Source organism: Mirounga angustirostris, unplaced genomic scaffold (genome assembly GCF_029215605.1).
Source record: "Mirounga angustirostris isolate CCGP_5_RB_7025 unplaced genomic scaffold, mMirAng1.0.hap1 SCAF_14, whole genome shotgun sequence".
NCBI lineage: Eukaryota > Metazoa > Chordata > Mammalia > Carnivora > Phocidae > Mirounga > Mirounga angustirostris.
Window position 1 is genome coordinate 40,275,711 of NW_026991722.1, and position 18,154 is coordinate 40,293,864.

General features: G+C 38.6%; 1 protein-coding gene across 1 annotated transcript in view; it reads right to left on the reverse strand.

Moving 5' to 3' along the window:
• DSG3 (desmoglein 3) overlaps positions 1-2,674 on the reverse strand; it is a 25,789-nt gene extending 23,115 nt beyond the window's left edge. Inside the window, exon 1 of the mRNA XM_045886886.2 lies at positions 2,627-2,674. Coding sequence (XP_045742842.2) covers positions 2,627-2,674 — 48 coding nt within the window. The remainder of the gene's footprint in view (positions 1-2,626) is intronic.
• Between the last annotated feature and the right edge of the window lie 15,480 nt (positions 2,675-18,154).

Below are 18,154 nucleotides of genomic sequence, written 5' to 3' on the forward strand. Positions count from 1 at the left end.
TGCCCCTAGGTAAATGCCGTAATTGTGCTTTCCTTTGCTCGTGCTGGTCTGACAACTGAGGATATAGGTTATCCCCCTTTGGCCCATCTATACTAATCAAAAAACAGCTCAAATCTCACCTAGTCCATGGAGCCTTGTTTTCTGACCTCACTCTTGACTGATACTGCATTCCACTAACAGCATTAATAATAGACAAGCACTGTTCAATAGAAATATAATGAGAACCACAAATGCAAGCCAAATATATAATTTTAAATGTTCTAATATTTATATATATATTTATGTATTTAAAGATTTTATTTATTTGTCAGAGAAAGAGAGAGAGCATAAGCAGGGGAAGCTTTAGGCCGAGGGAGAAGCAGGCTCCTCACTGAGCAAGGAGCCCAATGCAGGACTAGATCCCAGTACCCTGGGATCATGACTTGAGCCGAAGGCAGATGCTTAACTGACTGAGCCACCCAGGCGTCCCCTAATATTCATATATTTAAAAAGCTTAAAAAGGTGAAATTAATTTCAACAATATATTTTTTATCCAATATATCCAAAATACTGTAATTTTAATTGTAGTCAGCATAAAAGTTGACATTTTACATTCTTTTTTTCATACAAAGTCTTCAAAAATATGATGTATATTTTATACTTAACAACACATCTCAGTTCAGACCAACCACATTTTAAGTGGTTATTAGCCACATGTGGCCAGTGGCTGCCATATTGGACAGAGCACGTCTGGACCATTCAGCTTAATAGTTATCTATGAAGTTATATTGTTGTTTAAATAGCTTGTGTGTGTGTGTGTAAAATTTTTCTAAGGGGAAGAAGATGTCTCACTTTTCATAATTTCCTTCATGACCAGCATTATAAAGGCACTGTGGGAAGTTAGAGTTTAGAGAGGCCTTGTTTAATTGTTCATCTATTTATTTTTCAAACAACTGTGTGCCCACTGTAAGAGAGATATTATAGGAGGCACTAGGGATATAAAGATGAATGAAACAGCCCTTAGTATAACGATCTTAACTTAAACAGCCCTTAGTAGAACCTGAGGGGTACTTGAGAATGGTCTATGTCAAAGCAGGGAAAAGAGCTCCCCTACGCTTGTGGTCTTCCAATTCTGTGCTCTTACGACACCTTCTGACACCCTCTGCCACCTTTCCTGAGTTGGTCATTGGCTTGGACATGTGGATTATCAGGCTACTTGAGGTTTAGTCTGGAAATGACCATCTGGGAAGTTGGGAACATCATACAACTATCTCATTTCTCTTGACAACATTCTTGGGTCAAATAAACTCATTAGATAACCAAAGCAATTTGTTACATTGTTTAATAAAAATAGACTCTAGTAGAAGGGAAGATAACAATTTTCTGTTTGGACATTGTCCTGAGAGGGGAAGCTGGGAAACTCTGGCTCATAAGGCAGCCTATTCTAATTTTAGACACCTTTAATTTTTAGAAAGTTCTTTCTAAAGATCTATCTCCCTGAAACTTCTTGAAATCCAATTATCATCTCAATTTTTTTAGTTGAGGAGGTGAGGGAAACTGGTGCCTAGGCCAACTCAGTTATTATGATGTGGGAATTAGTATTAGGAATTTTTTTAAATATTCATTTATGGTATATGTCACTATTTTGATATCCTAATGTAACTGATAAAATTGTGGCTTTTTTTTTTTTTTTTCCCCTTCACTGAAACAGCATAGTTAAGGAACAAACTAGTCTGTAACATTCTGGCTAGTGCTTAGCTCTTCAGGTCCCACTTCTCTTTTAGATAACATTATATAAATCTTTCTCAACCAACAGAAGTATTATTCTCCTGAATAAAAAAAAAATGGCTTCTAAAATGTTGTATGTCTTTTTCCCCCCAAAGTTGGGATATTTTTTGCACATAATGGCTAAACATAGTTTTCTTAATAACTTTCAACTTCTCTAGAGTCAAACATTGCTTTGATTTTAATTCAACAGTCTGTCTATTTTAAAAGCATGTCAGGTATCAAGACCAGGCACGTACAGTTCTTAGCATATGCTTAAGAGATATGTAACCTTGGAAAACAGACCTGGTTCTCTTTCATGTGTTTTAGTTTGTGTATTGGAAAGATGAGTAAAAGCATTACTTTGAAGAAAGTGAAGGTGTTGTGGAAAATAGATCTAAGATCAGGATTATTTAATTCATTAACTAAAGAAATGCTAAATGTCTACTTTCAAATTCTATTTCTCTCTGATTTATTTTTCAATGTAAAATACAACATTTAAAAACCACCCAAGGGGCACCTGGGTGGCTCGGTCGTTAAGCGTCTGCCTTTGGCTCAGGTCATGATCCCAGGGTTTTGGGATGAGCCCCACATCCGGCTCCCTGCTAGGCGGGAAGCCTGCTTCTCCCTCTCCCACTTCCCCTGCTTGTGTTCCCTCTCTCGCTGTCTTTCTCTGTCAAATAAATAAATAAAATCTTTAAAAAAAAAAAAAAAACCACCCAAAGGAGGAAATTGGTAATCTTTATGATTTTATTCCAAAATGTTTATTTCCACTTCACTCCTTTTAGAATTTATAAGAGGGATTCAGCAATCAAAGAGAGTATTATCAAACAAGGAAGGAGACAGGGAAAGTTGCAATTATTTGAAAAAAAATTGGACTTACCATTAAAATAGCCAGAGCCCCTGATGTTCTGAAAAGGAGCCAAGTCATTTTCTCTGATTTCCCTGGTGGACAAATCCAAGGAAGCTGCTGCTTCAGTCCTTCCAACTGTCTGCATATGATGTCTAAGAAAAGCCCTTTGGTAGCGTCTCTGCTTCCTGGAGTGTACAGATAGTCTGTTATGCAGCTCTTCCCCACCCTAAACCAAAGATTGGTCTCACCAGAAACGCTTGCATCATTTTTGCTCCCAGGTAAAAACTTAGACACACCTCAATTCCAAAAGCAATGAAATCCTTTGTTGGAAGCTGAAAGAAGTGCACAGGCTGAAGACAAGGTATACTTGTCTTGAAGGTCCCAGATGAATAATAAATTAATCATGGTGTGGAAGTGCAAAGCTAGTCCTGACTACACTGAAAAAGAATCTAGTTGGCTTTTCTTCGGGGTTACAATTAAAACTGAGAAGCAAAACAAAACATACAAAAATCCCCCAAAACCTAACTTGTGGAAGATCATTTGTTTTTAGTCTGAATATATGTGGGCAGATTGAAAGTTAAGCGAAATGTCAGTGTGAAGTAATAATATACTTTATTGAAAGTCATACAAATTCGAAGAAGAAAACCATCGCATTAAGCAACTCTTAATACAGGTTTTGGAAAAAAAATAGAAATAATTGAAAAACAATCAAAAAAATAATTAGAAATAACTGAAGATAAGTAGGAATAACATTGGAGTAAACAGTTACATGGAGCCTTGGATATTTGAAATATATAAATAATGCATTGCAAAACCAGATCCCTGATAATAATCAGATGACATCTTTCCCCTTGTATTCCTTTTCATTTATAAATTTATAAATTAAACGGTACGTTGCCTAGTGAAGGTTATCTTTGTGCACTTTTAATTACTCAAAACATTTCCTCCAGAGCAGTAAACCCTCTTGCTGCCATATATTTATGCACTTCTAAATATGTGGACGCCAACCTAAGTTAGGGGATAGGCGAAAATCTACTAACACCACTTTAGTTTGCTTATAACACTAGAGTTAAAAACGCTTTTAAACATTCCAGAATATTTATTTTATTTTATTTTATTTTAAAGATTTTATTTATTTATTTGACAGAGAGAGACACAGCGAGAGAGGGAACACAAGGGAGTGGGAGAGGGAGAAGCAGGCTTCCCGCAGAGCAGGGAGCCTGATGCGGGGCTCGATCCCAGGACCCTGAGATCATGACCTGTGCTGAAGGCAGACGCTTAATGACTGAGCCACCCAGGTGCCCCAAAACATTTTTTTTGAGATTTTATTTATTTATTTGACAGAGACAGTGAGAGAGGGAATACAAGTAGGGGAAGTGGGAGAGGGAGAAGCAGGCTCCCCACTGAGCAGGGAGCCCGATATGGGGCTCGATCCCAGGACCCTAGGATCATGACCTGAGCCAAAGGCAGACGCTTAATGACTGAGCCACCCAGGTGCCCCTAAATATTCCAGAATATTTAAAGAAAGTTTTGGTAGAAGAACAATTTTATCTTTGTAAGTATTTGTGCATCAGGTTTTGGAAGCGTTTTAATTTCAGGGAAACCATTTAATCACAGAGTATTTTATTTTATTTTTAATTTTTTAAAATTTAAATTCAATTAGCCAACACATAGTACATCATTAGTTTTTGATGAATCACAGAGTATTTTAGACAGAAATTATTTCTAGTCTAAAGGTTAGGGAAAAAAACAGCTTGTGGGCAAACTCTTGTTTTTCTTAAATTGTGGTAAAATATGCATAACAAAATTGATTATTTTAACCATTTTTAAGTGTAAAGCTGAGTGGAATTAATGGTATACTCACATTGCCGTGCAATCATCACCAAGATCCATCTCCAGAAAAATGTTGTGTTTTTGTAATAAAGTTTTTGTAAATAAAGTTTTATTGGAACATAGACATGCCCATTTGTTTATGTGTTACGAATGACTGCTTTTGTGGTACAATGAAGAGTTGTGCAGAGCCTTTTATGAATAACATTGTAAACTTTGGGGCAGGAAAGAAGAGAAAAATTTAATGAATTCTTTTCTTTCCCATACTTTAATATCTTGGAATTCTTCAAAATATTGTACTAAAGACAAAAGAGAGGGGTGCCTGGGTGGCTCAATCAGCTAGCCTTTGGCTCAGGTCATGATCTTAGGGTCCTGGGATTGACCCCCCCCCCAGTGGGGAGTCTGCTTTTCCCTCTCCCTCTGCCTCCTCCCCACTGCTCATGCTGTCTCTCTCTGTCTCTCAAATAAATAAATCTTAAAAAAATAAAGACAAAAGAGATTAAAAAGATGATAACAGTGAATTATGATATTCCTAGTCATACCCATAAGTTGCATTGAATCTAGATTCTAGACATGGTTTACTTTGTTCTGATTTACCTGTTCTAAAATTCTAGTTCTTTGACAACTTTAATTAATTAGGGGCTTCCACTCCTTCCCTACCTGAACACAGGTAAGGAAATATTTTACTTTTGTATTTTAAAATACCAGTTCCAGATTATTGATCAGGTGGTATGTAAAAACTGTGGGCATCCTTGTAGGAAGAAATATACCCGACTTGGCCTGTTGCAACCTGGCTCCATCTACTTGTCCCAGTCAGGGAGGATTGTAGAAATCCACAACAAATCCCACTGTGCATTCTACAGGCAGGCAGTGCTCTCTGATCTTCCATGTGCTCTTGACAATACTTTAAGCCAACACTTCCTTTTGTTTGGAGGATTTGAGACTTCAGTAAGGTAATAAAACATGTTGTTGGGGCCTGATTTACATGGTGATGAGAAGGTAGTGGAGGTTACTTCTGCAAGGGAGAGCATTTGCATAATGCCTTTGGACTAAGCAGTGTTTTCACTTGCCATTTCATTTGTTTGTGAAAAGGAAAGAAGGGAGCATTTTCCAGTGGTTTCTGTTGAGTGGTTATGTTATTACTCTCTGAATAATGGCTTTGGAAACCTAAACCCAACTTAAAACTGGCTCTTACTCCAGAGGCTGAAATAGAAATGAGGATCATAACAATAATAATCATAATCATTAGAAGGGAGCTCCGTTGTATGCGTATATTGTGGTTCAACTGATGCACCATATTGAAAATATAACAGTTGGACAGTAGGACACATCACAGGTTATAAAGCTAAAGAAACCATTCCTTAGTTTGCTAAAAATTGAACCACAGCATAAGGAGTGAAGCAATAAGAATGAATATTTATTCAAGTGGGCGGTAGCTTCTGAGGTTTCTGTGATTTCTAAACCCTTATTATCTATAACAATTCTATTATTCACCAAGTAGAGTATGTTAATGAGACTTTGCCTTCACTGGTTTTTGTTTGTTTTGACTGGAAACATGTATGTAATATATTTTATATGTCAGACATTACTACTTTCTTGTATTTAATCGTTCTTGAATATCCAAAATCCATGAATTAAGATACTAGTTCCACAAATCATGCATTAACAGAATTATACGTATATCTTGAAGTGGCCTGCAAAAGTTGTGACCCATCACCCTTGGTTGTTCAAGGTCATGGAAATCAGACTTCTTCCATTACAATCATACCTGAAGGCATGCAGAAATGTCAGAGAATGTAATAATTGTACATCAGCAGAGAAGAGTCTGCACTTTAATAATTAGTGAAAATAGAGCTGTTAATCCGATTTTCTATTAGATGGTGTGTAACATGATTCACTATGTTTCTGTAATTCCTGGAATTATTTCTTTAAAAAGATTTGTGTAGTTTTTATCATATATTGATTGAAGCCCAAACTTCAGAAGGGTGATTATAGGTGACTGCATATCTAAAAAAATTTTATATAAGCTGCAGACTAGGGTCAACATCTTTTTGCTTCGATTTAATCTGATTAGGCAATTGCTTCTTTCTGGGAGTATTTTTGTCAGGTAATAAGCATGAAGGAGGAATTTTTCAAATGCACATCATGCTCACTCCAACATTCTTTAGGAATAGCTTTGATTTGGTTCTTGTGGTTTGCTGGAGATCGAAGTGAATAGGTGGGATCTATTTGCAAAATGTATTCGGAATCCATCAGGTTCTTATCTTCTATGGGCTTCTGCACTAGCCAGATTCCTAACATCTCTCATGTAGACCAGGCAATGGGACGATGCCTGAGCTCTTGCTCCTTTCTCTTCTCTTGCCCAGTCCACCCCTCACTCGGCACCCTGACTGCTACCTGTAAAAGGATTGTGGCTTCCAGCATACTTGGAACAGAAGCAGCACTGCCTGGCAAGGCCTACAAGGAACTGCCTGATCAACTCTGCTTTCCTTTCCAACCATATCCCACACTCCATCCCTCTCACATGTGTCTTCTTTTGTTCTCCAGAAACCCTCAGCTCTTTTTCTGCCTTAGACCTTCACTCAGTTTCTTTCTCTCCTGCCTGGCTTCTTCTCACTCATCAGGTGGTAGCTTCTTCGACCTTCTCAGTGAGGTCTCTCCTTCCGACTCCCCATACTTGGGCACTCTTTTCCTTATTATCTTTTTTATCAGTCATCCCAATTTGCTTTGCCTATCAGGCTTAGGACCATGTGTTAGCTGCTTTTTCTTAGTCAGATTGCTTATGTTGCCTTTCTCCACCACTTAACTGTGAGCTCTATCAGGGAGGAATCACATCTGTTTCATTTAATAGCATATTCCCAGGACTTCGCAGGGTGAACAAATGAATATATCTTTAAAAATTTTGTGCAAGTATTATCTGCTAGAACAAAGGACACATCCAGTTCAAAGTCTTAATAGATCATCATCCAAAAGGCTATACCAATTTGCACTCCTGGGGATAGTGTAAGAAAATGCCAGTCCTTCCTCCCTGCCAGGTATGATGTTTGTCACAGATAAATCTTTTCTGCTTCTTTTATGAGAAAACAGTACCCTTATGAAAAAAAAATTTTTAGTTCTGTTAAGAGATTTAAATGTTGTGGGACACTTGGGTGGTTCAGGGGGTTAAACGTCTGCCTTTGGCTCAGGTCATGATCCCAGGGTCCTAGGATCAAGTCCTGCATCGGACTACTTGCTCAGTGGGGAACCTGCTTCTCCCTCTGCCTGCCGCTCTCCCTGCTTGTGCTCTCTCTCTCTCTTTCTAAAATAAATAAATAAAATCTTTTAAAGAAAAGATTTAAATGTTGTTTATTTAAATGCTAATAATTTATTAGATTCTAATATATTAAAATAAAGTTAAGATTCCGAGCATAGCAATCTAAGGTATTGGACCGAGAGCTAAGTAAGTTCCGGATCTTGGTTAGATCCTAAGGACCTGGCATCCTTCCTGGATCTAACATCATCCTGGTCTTTTCACCATTTCAGGTGATATGATGATGGGATAGGAAAAGATACGAGAAAACAAACATGCAGTCAAATAGTAATTTACTATACTCTGTTGCTATGGTGATGGATCCCTTTATTTATACATTTTAATCTTCCTTTTGATGATAAATCAGACATTTTTGTCCAGAATCCATCCTATGTACTTCAGGTACCATCTCTGATCTCCCAGACTAGCTGGGGCTCTGTGTCTGCGTGTCCACACATAGCACTTGGGTAGAGCTTTCTTAAAGATTATACTGAAGTATTTGCTTAAGAGTTGATCCCTCTTACTATTCAGTAACGTCCCCATGGGTCGAACTGTGTCTTATTCCTCTTTGTAGCCCCAGTGCCTTGTCTGTTCATGGCAGATACTCAATAAATATTTGTTGAAATAAAATGAAATCAGTGGATTGGAAGTCAGCAAAATGTGGGCTGGGAATCATGCATCTGAATGTTACATTGAAAAAATGCATCAGAGAGCCCTTGCAGGGGTGGGGTGGTGGTGGGGGAGTGGTTCCTGAGATCAGGTTCAGAGATTCCAAGTCACCCTGTAGGTTGCAGACAAGTTTCAGTGTCTGAAAACGTTCTTGTTATGTTAGCAGTCAGAACTCTAAGTCCGGTATGAGGGAGAAGCAGTCTGAATAAAAGTTGAGTTTGGCATTTAGGATTAGCCTGAGAACAACAACAACGGGAATGGAGTACAAATTAAGAATAAGAAGCACAACAGGCAACTAACTCGTTCACCCAGCTCCAAACCAGGAAATGACTGTCTATCCTAGAACAAGAACTATTTCTGCTCTGCCTTGTGCGGGCTTCCTGGTGAGGTCAGAGATCAGGTTGGGCAGGTGTGGCTTGTTCCAGAGTGCAGCGGGCATCTTCAGGCTTGTGAGCCCAGTAGAGGCTCTGAACCCTCTTTCTGGATACGTCTCTCCTCCAGCCCTCCAGCCTGTCTTTCTGGGTGCAGCCCACTCTCTCCATTCCTGTTCCTCTTCTTCCCTTTTATCCTTCTTCCTGCTTCTTCAGGTAACCCCTCCATCCATTCTTTCTTTTCTATTACTGTCCCCTTCTTTCTTTTCCCTCTTCTATATGACCTCTGGGTGGAATGTAGATCTGAAATTTGTATTAGTCTGTTTATCAAGGGAAATTTTATGTTTCCTTTTTTCACTAGAAAACATAAATCCCCCCACTGTTTTCTTACTCTTAAAAGAAGATCCAACTAAACAAACAAACAAAAAGATCCAACTAATAAAGCAAAGATCCTTTGCTTACTGTTCATTTAAATTTAATTAAAACCCACTCTGCTAGAGCTTGTATGTCTGGTGAGGGTGGGGGCAGTGGAGGCACTGAACTTAGCCCCCGAAGCCCCCTGCCCATGAAGAAGGGCAGCACAGGAAAAGGGAAACAAAAATCTCAAGGAATTCTGGAGGTTCTGTAGGAAGACTTGTTGCTCAGGGAACAATAGTTCACTGCTCTCCAAAAGGCTTCATCCCCAACTTTCTCACTTGACCATAAAACATCCTGGGGATTACATACCTGGAGTTTTACTCACAGAGGATCCTCCACAACTGGTTTCTTCCTGAACAAAATGCCTGGAATGCCTCAGGTCACTTTCATTTTAGGAAAGACTTCATGTGTAATAGGGATTATCTTGTTAAGCAGGAGCAGTTCATACAGTTCCATACCCAGGGACATATGTTGTTCCAGAAACTTACATTTGGAAGATGGTAACGGAGAAGTCCGGAGAGGTAAGGGACTTGCCTACCATTGCATGTCTCATCAGTGGTATGGCATAAGTGAGAATCCCATCCTGTGGCCAGGTTAGAATGACAAATTGCCACTGAGCAGGGATCATGGGTACATGCCTCAGCATCTACAAAGTGCCACCTATTTCATACTCTAAAAGTTGAAGATCAAAGCAAAGATTGTCAAAAGTGGGGTTTGCTAGGTTCAGTGTAAACGAAGATATGATGCACCTACAACCCACTGGCTTTTCTCCATGTAGATGAACTATCTTTCCTTAGTTACAATCATAATAGGTCTATGGTAGGTGAGGATCACTGAGTGCTCATTTTACAAATTCTTCCTTAGTATTCCAGGGATTGATAACTTTCTTGTTTTCCCAGTGCTTCCCAGGAAAAGGTATTCTATATAAGAGATCTGACTAGTGCTTATTTTCATGTGATGTGAATAATATTAAGGGCACTAAGATATCTCTCATCTGAACTGCTTTTGCTCTGCTCCAAGAGGCATTGCCCTCTTTTGGGGCTTCCCATTTCCAGCACTAAAACCCTTCTTATTTCTCTTTCAACTTATTAAAAAATTCAAGCATTTGAGAACCTGAGGAAATTTAAGGTGATCTAGTCTAGTGGTTTTCAAACTTCTTTTAACCATAGTCAAAAACATAGTTTGTCACCAACCAGTGCACACAGACACAAACACATACTCTTACTATGTGTGATGTACTCTGCTATTTCTTTTTCTTTTATATTCGGTTTAATTCCATTAAAAATGTTCATCGAGCCAGGTATACTAAATTGACTTAAAGACCTATTATTAAGGAGTATGACCCACAGTGTGAAAGACACTGGTATAATCCAATTCTCTAGTTTTACAAATAAAGTAAGGTGAACAGCTTTAAGTGACTCATCCAAGAATTGGTCCCAAATATGAATAGAATCCTCAGTCTGGTTATGCAGAGCTGCAAGCCTTGAGAGGTGGAAGGTGAATATCTAATCATTTTTACCTCCCGGTAAATTATTAATATCTCTTTATGATTTCTCTTTTAGAAAGATAGATTCTCCTATAATCTACAGCTAGTAGAAGAGATAATTTTTAAAACAATATTAAGAATTGGTCGAAGAAGGGTAATTCAATCAACAAGTACTCATTCCACTGGCATTTACTGAGTCTCTATATATACGAGGTACAGTTTGGGCCTAGAGATACAAAGATGAATGACATAGTGTTAGAATCTTAGATCAGGGTGTGCCCATTTGCATAGAAAGAAAGTGACCGATTCATGCTGTGAAGGATTTTACATGACTAACTTGGCCTGAGAAATTGACAAATAATTAATGAATGCCTTCAGTGGTGACTGCATTTTCTAAAACTCAACTTGTCTAACAAGAATGAGGAGGTAATGGATAACAGGTAGATGATTTTAAGTTAAGGGATGGTGAAAGAGATGGTGATCATTGTGAACCTGTCCTGGAAATCCAGGAAATAAGGTTACTATCAATTATGCATCCAACCCTAAGAATCACCAATTGCTCCAAATTTCAAAACTCATCATAAAGCATTTTTTTATTTTGTCCGGATTTTCCAGTTGACAAAGTGATGGATGTTTTCTCTTTTATGTATTCACTGCTAATCAGTCTGACTATCATGGGGCTTAGTGGTTCCATCTTCAGATTTCACTTCTTAGCCTTTTTCCTGTTGAGCTACATGCTTTCCTGTCTTAGCTGAGAGCACTTAACAAGTACTCTGCCAAAACATGCAATGAACTGAACACACCCTTATTTCAGAGAAAGGACACCCTTTTCGGTGCCACAGAAACCATAATTCCTAAACCAGTGGGATTTTCTGTAGTCTTTTCTCCCCTCCCTTTCTTTTGCTCTCTAGGGGAGAGAGGAATCTGGGAGGAGTGTGCTGTCTTCTTGACCCGCTGAGTTTTCCTTTCTGAAATAGCCTGTGGTGTAGGGCAGAAAGGCACAATTGACTTGGTGAGAGACTGGGAGAGGATTGAATTACAGGAGGGTGGGTGTCCTGTTCCTTCTTGTTCTACTAAAGCACTGCTCCCTCTTTCAGATTCTCCTGCTTGCTTCCTCCCAACAGAAAGCAAGGCTACCTGGGGTCTCCCAACCAGAAAATCTGAAGATTGAGGGAGGAAGGCACTAAGTACTTAAAGTAGTCAGTTACCAGAATATGGTAATGGATTTCCCTTTTCATTTCTTTAGATAATTATTTTTCACTGACGCATTTTATGAAATTGGGGTGGGTGAAAAAAGTGTTAAGGTGCCAGTTGACTTTTTGTGGAGTTTGCTGTGAGATATGGTCCTAAGTAACTGCTTGATTTCAGCAATTGGTGGAAGCTCTTGGCTTTAGCCACTCTGTGAAGAGTACGCTGCTGTTGAATAGATGACACCCATCAGCAAGAGTTAATGAATCTTACTAGCTTGTGGTCGTTGTTTGGGGAAAGTTTGCTTGTACTTGTTTTGAAAGTGGTTACTGAATAAGCCAGATGTTCCCTCAAGTGTCCAGGTCTTCTATCCTCGCTGTTCAAGGGTAAAACAAAACATTTTATGGTGATTTTTTAACATCGTTTGTCATCGTAACTTCTCTCCTGACAAAATCTCAGTGCCGGTGAAACAGAGAAGCAAATTCCCAAGTTAAGGGAGGCAGATGAGAAACGTTGGTTTGAAACTGTGGAAATGGAAAACATCAGGAATAGGCTAGTACTTGAAAGCCACACATTGTGGAATATTAGTCATAGTTTAATGTATTCTGGACAGTGTAAAAATCTCAATCTCCCATCAGGATGGGATCTACAGTCATCATATCAGATTATGTTCTATCTTTGCTGGGCATAGGTCTTTTCCTCTAAGCATGTACCCAAATCTAAGAATCTTTCTTGGTGGATGGTGAACCTGGTTCTATCAACCAGCCTATAGGCAGTACTTGGGAGATGCCAGTGTGGCATTGTGGATTAGGTTTTCTCATACTTTTTGGGGGGGAGAGATTTTTTTTCATGGTTCAAATTGTTAGATGATATTTGGTACTTTCTTAGAAAATTATAGGCTATAACTTTGGTTCTAGGATTATACTATACATTGATCAGGGCTGAACACATAGATATATTGTCTTCACTTGAGAAAAATGAGTAGGTTTTAAGGCTATCAAAAATAACCTGGGATCTTTTTTTTTTTTTTTTTTTAAGTAGGCTTCATGCCCAATGTGGAGCCCAATGCAGGGTGTGAACTCATGACCCTGAGATCAAGACCTGAGCTGAAATCAAGAGTCAGATGCTTAACTGACTGAGCCACCCAGGCGCCCCTCACCTCAGATAATTTAAGCCTTGATAGCAAGGCATATCTATCCAAATATTCCTCTATAATGTTGGCATCCTTACAAACGAATATAAGCTTCATAACTATATGATACATCTATTAGATTCATGGTCTCCATCAGAGTATTGGAAGGGAAACTGGAACTCCAGAAATCAAAAAATATATACTATTGCTGTGATTATTGTACTTCAGTGTATAAGGTGTTTTCAGGAATATCCAGGACTATCTTGTTAATAATGTATACAAATTCTTTAATAAATGCATAAATGTAATGTGTACAAATTCTTTAATAAATGCAGAAATTTCAATTCCAATGGAAATAATGTAAAGTGCATGTAAAGTCCCACATCATTATTTACAATATAAAAGGAATGAAAGAAACCTCAGTGTTCATTCATGGCATGAATATCCCTTAAAACACTTTTATAAAGAATTTTAAATAGGGGCACTTGAGTGGTACAGTGGGTTAAGCATCCAACTCTTGGTTTTGGCTCAGGTCATGATCTCAGGGTTGTAAGATGGAGCCCTGTGTCAGCCTCCTTGCTCAGCAAGGAGTCTGCTTGAGATTCTCTCCCTCCCTCTCCCTCTCCCTCTGCCCCTCCCTCCCTGCTCTCTCTCTCTAAAATAAATAAATAAAATCTTAAAAAAAAAAAAAAGACTCAGGACGCCTGGGTGGCTCAGTTAGTTAAGCGTCTGCCTTCGGCTCAGGTCATGATCTCAGAGTCCTGGGATCGAGTCTCACATTGGGCTCCTTGCTCAGTGGGGAGCCTGCTTCTCTCTCTGTCTGCTGTTCCCCCTGCTTGTGCTCTCTCTCTCTTTCTCTCTGATAAATAAAAATTTTTAAAAAAATCTTAAAAAAAAAAGACTTCCTCTCCGTCTGCCCCCCTAAAATAAATAAATAAAATAATTTTAAATATAAAATAGGCACGAACTTTTATATATAATAATTGCAACTTTAAAGTGAGATGCAACAAATAAGGGTGTGGAGAAAGGATGTAGAAACAAAGTTTAATAGTCACGAATTTGGATTTCTTGGGCGTTAATCTGTCAGCCGAAGGGTAGAGCTAGGAAAGGGTTAACTGAAAGGAAAACTATCATGGTGTTAGCAGTAGTTATCTCTGGGTGATGGTATATGATTGCCAGCCATTACCTTTTTATATTTTCTAAATTTTCTACAATTACACACTAATTTTATACTAGGAAAATAATGAAAGCTGTACGAATAGCAAAAAAACAAAACCAAAAACAAAAAACCCTTAAAATCTTAACACTGACCTGTTTCAAAATTTTTCATTTCTCTCCTTTATAAATGTAGAAAACATATGATTCTTGAAGTGAAAGTTTGGGTCTTAGTATCTATATTCTGCTCCTTTAGCAGATAGTCCTCCAGGGAGGGCCCTACTATTTCAAGGGCATTTATTGGGCTTGGTGGCTTTAGGTTACAGTGCCATCTTTGGGACATGGCTGGTATAACTGGTTGCCACCATTTAGTGATGTGCAATACACAATTATTTTTTTAAGATTTATTTATTTTAGAGAGAGAGCGTGAGGAGGGGCAGAGGCAGAGAAAGAGAGAGACTCTCCAGCAAACTACCCACTGAGCATGGAGCCTGATGTGGGGCTTGATCCCACGACCCTGAGATCATGACCTGAGCTGAAACCAAGAGTTGGGCGCTTAACCTACTGAGCCACCCAGGTGCCCCATGAAATACACACTCATACTATGATTTTGTGATATGGGCAGTTAATTGGTCCATTATCTCAAAGATTATGACGGGTAGATGAAACTCAAATCATTCCCTCACTGCTTTGGTTCATTGATACAGCTTCCTCGCTGATCTCCTTATCAATAGCTTTGTGCCCCTTCTATCTGTACCAGAGCAAACTTCACAAGTGATTTCAAATTCACTATTCTTTAAATATTTCAATGGTTCTCTTTAACTTTCAGATTAAAATAAGAATTCCTTAGCATGCCATACATATTTAGGCTTCTGACTTCTTGTCTCTACTAGAATCATCTTCCTTCATTCCCCAACCTTACCAAACTCCTTCCAGTTTTCAGAGGGGCTAATCTCTTTTTCCATGTCCTCGGTTTCTCTGCTTCTCTCCCATTCTTTCTAGTTTTGAGTCCCCTTCCCATTTCTTCATCTGGCTTTTTCTCATGGGTTCTTCCAGTCTCTGCTAAAAGATCATTTCTTCTGGGAAGCCTTTCCCACTTGGCTGGATGCTCCCAGTCTTTTCCCATAGCTCTCTTATTTATTCTCTTGGGTAACACTTGTCAAACTACATTTTAACTCTTTACTTCTTTCTGCATTGGACTGTGAAGCCCTTGATGGCAAGGACCCTAGTTTACCTCTCTACTCCTAGCAATTAGCTCACGGGTAAATAGTGAAATGATTGGAAAACATTTAAAGAATGAATGAATAAGCTTTGGAACTAGGTCATGGTAGTTCCCATAAGTTTTCTTTTTCTCAATTTTCTCCATATAGAAAGACAGATCATAAGTGAATTAATGAGAATATGTTTGAAAAGCAATTAGTGTAATCCTTTACATATAATAATAAATAAATATTTGGTTTTTTATTCTTTTTTATTCTTCTCTCTTTACAACACCTTCTCTCATGTTCCCCACACCTGGTGGCTCATGTCTCACTGATGCCAAAGTCCCCACCCAGTCAGTACCTCCTGTGTGTTTAATACATAATGAAGACTTCCCAGTCAACCAGTATTTATGATGATCACATGTGTGCACTGTGACTTTTGTACCAACACCTCAGCATCACTCACCATGCATATTTACTGCCTCCCTATTAAACACATAGTCAGCCTAAAGTCTCTTGCCTTTAACTTAGTCATCTTGCTAATCACAGAGAAACTCAGCTCTATGGATATCTAACCCAACCTCTTTTTAAGAAAATTTTTTCAATGCTGAGAGTTGATCTTTTATACCAACAACAATAAATACAATTTTCAATTTTCATTTGTTCCACTTTTATTCAACGCACTTTATCTACCCTTCCTTACATTGCCTGTCTACGCACAATCCCACGTGCATATGAGCTAATGCACAAGCACTTTGTGTTAGCACATGATGCCTGAGTTCCAGACAATTGCTATCTTTATCTGTAAAAGAGAATTTATTTGTGTAATTATGAGAAGGGTTTTATTGCCTTTTCCTTTATTATTTTTTAAAATGATAAGATACCTCACATTCTTTTGTTTATTCACTTTCTTAGCAATCCACAAAAGCGCTGGCAAACCCCATCAAGGATTCCTTCCTGGTGTGAACTCCATTTCTTCAGTCTTACCGTTATTTCAAATAAGCTGAAGTAGAATGTACTTATTTCTTTACTTACTTACTTATGATTTATTTTATTTTATTTTGAGAGCGAGAAAGAGAAAAAGAGAAAGAGAGAGAGGTGGGGGAGGGGCAGAGGGAGACCCAGTGAGAATTCCAAGCAGACTCTGCACTGAGTGCTGAGCCCCACACGGGGCTCCATCTTCTAACCCTGAGATCATGACCTGAGGTGAAACTGAGAGTTGGAGGCTCAACCAATGGAGCCACGGGACCCCTTAAACAAGCTGAAATAGAATTTAAAGAAGTTGTCTTAGCAAATTAGTTTTCATTGCCTGTATTTAATAATTAGTCCATGTTTAAGATATTGTAACAACCATTTAAATATTGTAACATTCAAGAAATTATACCATATGTAGTGACAATAAGTGTTGGCTTTCTGGGAATTTTTTCCATGTAATATATAAGTATAATTTTTAGGGTTCATTTATTTGGTTTTCATAAAAAGTAAAGAATGTTTATCTTAGTATTGGGAACTCTATTTTTCCTGGCTGTGATGCTCTCTGATACACACACAAACACACACATTTTGTCACCGACCTTATATAGAAGAAATGGTTTTGAAAGAGAAAAAACCCACAACCAATGGCTCTAATGCAAGGTAATCTTATTATTATCTCTCAAATTCTCTCCTTTATTGTCTCTCAAATTCTCAGAAATTTTAACTTTCTTCTGATGTATTATCCTGTAAATCCTGAACGTAAAGTCACTTTCTCTGTAACATTTTAAAATTTACTTTACTCAGCTGTAACATAATTTTGAAAAGCACATGAGGTTTTCAATAGCTTTATTACTTTTTCTGCAAAAGGTAAATTTCTCCTGAAATTAATTGTCTTTGTGAGTTATATACTTATATTTTCTTGCCAAGGATGGCATTTATACAAGCTTTTCAAAGATCATTCAAAGGGCTGCTATCTAGAGGCAATGTTGTTAGATGGTAGACAATTCCTTTTAGGTGCCTGAAAGAATTGGACTATATTCTTCACTTCTCAAATTAATGAGTGCATGTTATATGCTAGATACTCCATTAACACTGGAGAAAAGCAGGACCCTTTTCCCCAAGGTGCTCACAGACCAGCAGGCATAGGCTAAAATCGTGTGTTATTGGGGTGTAGAGGAGAGCTAGCTAAGCCAGCAGCTTGGGGTCAGTGAAAGAGATACCAGGAAATGCTCTCAAGAAGTGGCAATGCTTGAATTGAGTGTTGAAGGGTAAGTAGGAAAAGCTAAGTAGATGAGGAGAGTGAAGAGGGTTCCAGGTTAAGGAACCAGGGAGGGGCAGAGTGACAGACGTATGAGAAAGCATGCCCTATTCCAGGAACTGCAAATAGTCCATACACCTCACTTGAAGTGGGGGGAAAAAAAGAAGGTCAAGGGCATTCACTGTAGAAAAACTTTGATTGATTGATTGGAGTCACTTCAGACGGCCCAACATATACCTGCTCATCACAGTGGTGGTCCAAGAGGATCGCTGGGGCTTTGGGGCCAGCAATCTCACCTTGGAATGCTGAGTTTTTGGAGGGTCCTTGGCTCTCTGGTCTCGGGGGTGTCTCTGTGATCAACAGCACAGCAGCTTCATGAGGACCCTGATGGTTGCCCCAGTGTCATCTCCTAAAATGAGAGCTGGCCATTCACCAGCACACAAAATTTCACTTATTTCCCATTTTATACCAAGTTAAAACCAAACCCCTAATGGGATTCAAGTTTCTTTACCATTTGCCTTTCTCACATATCCTTCCAGAATTAAGTCAAAAGAATTTGAAGGTTAAGAGTAGGCCATCCTAGGTT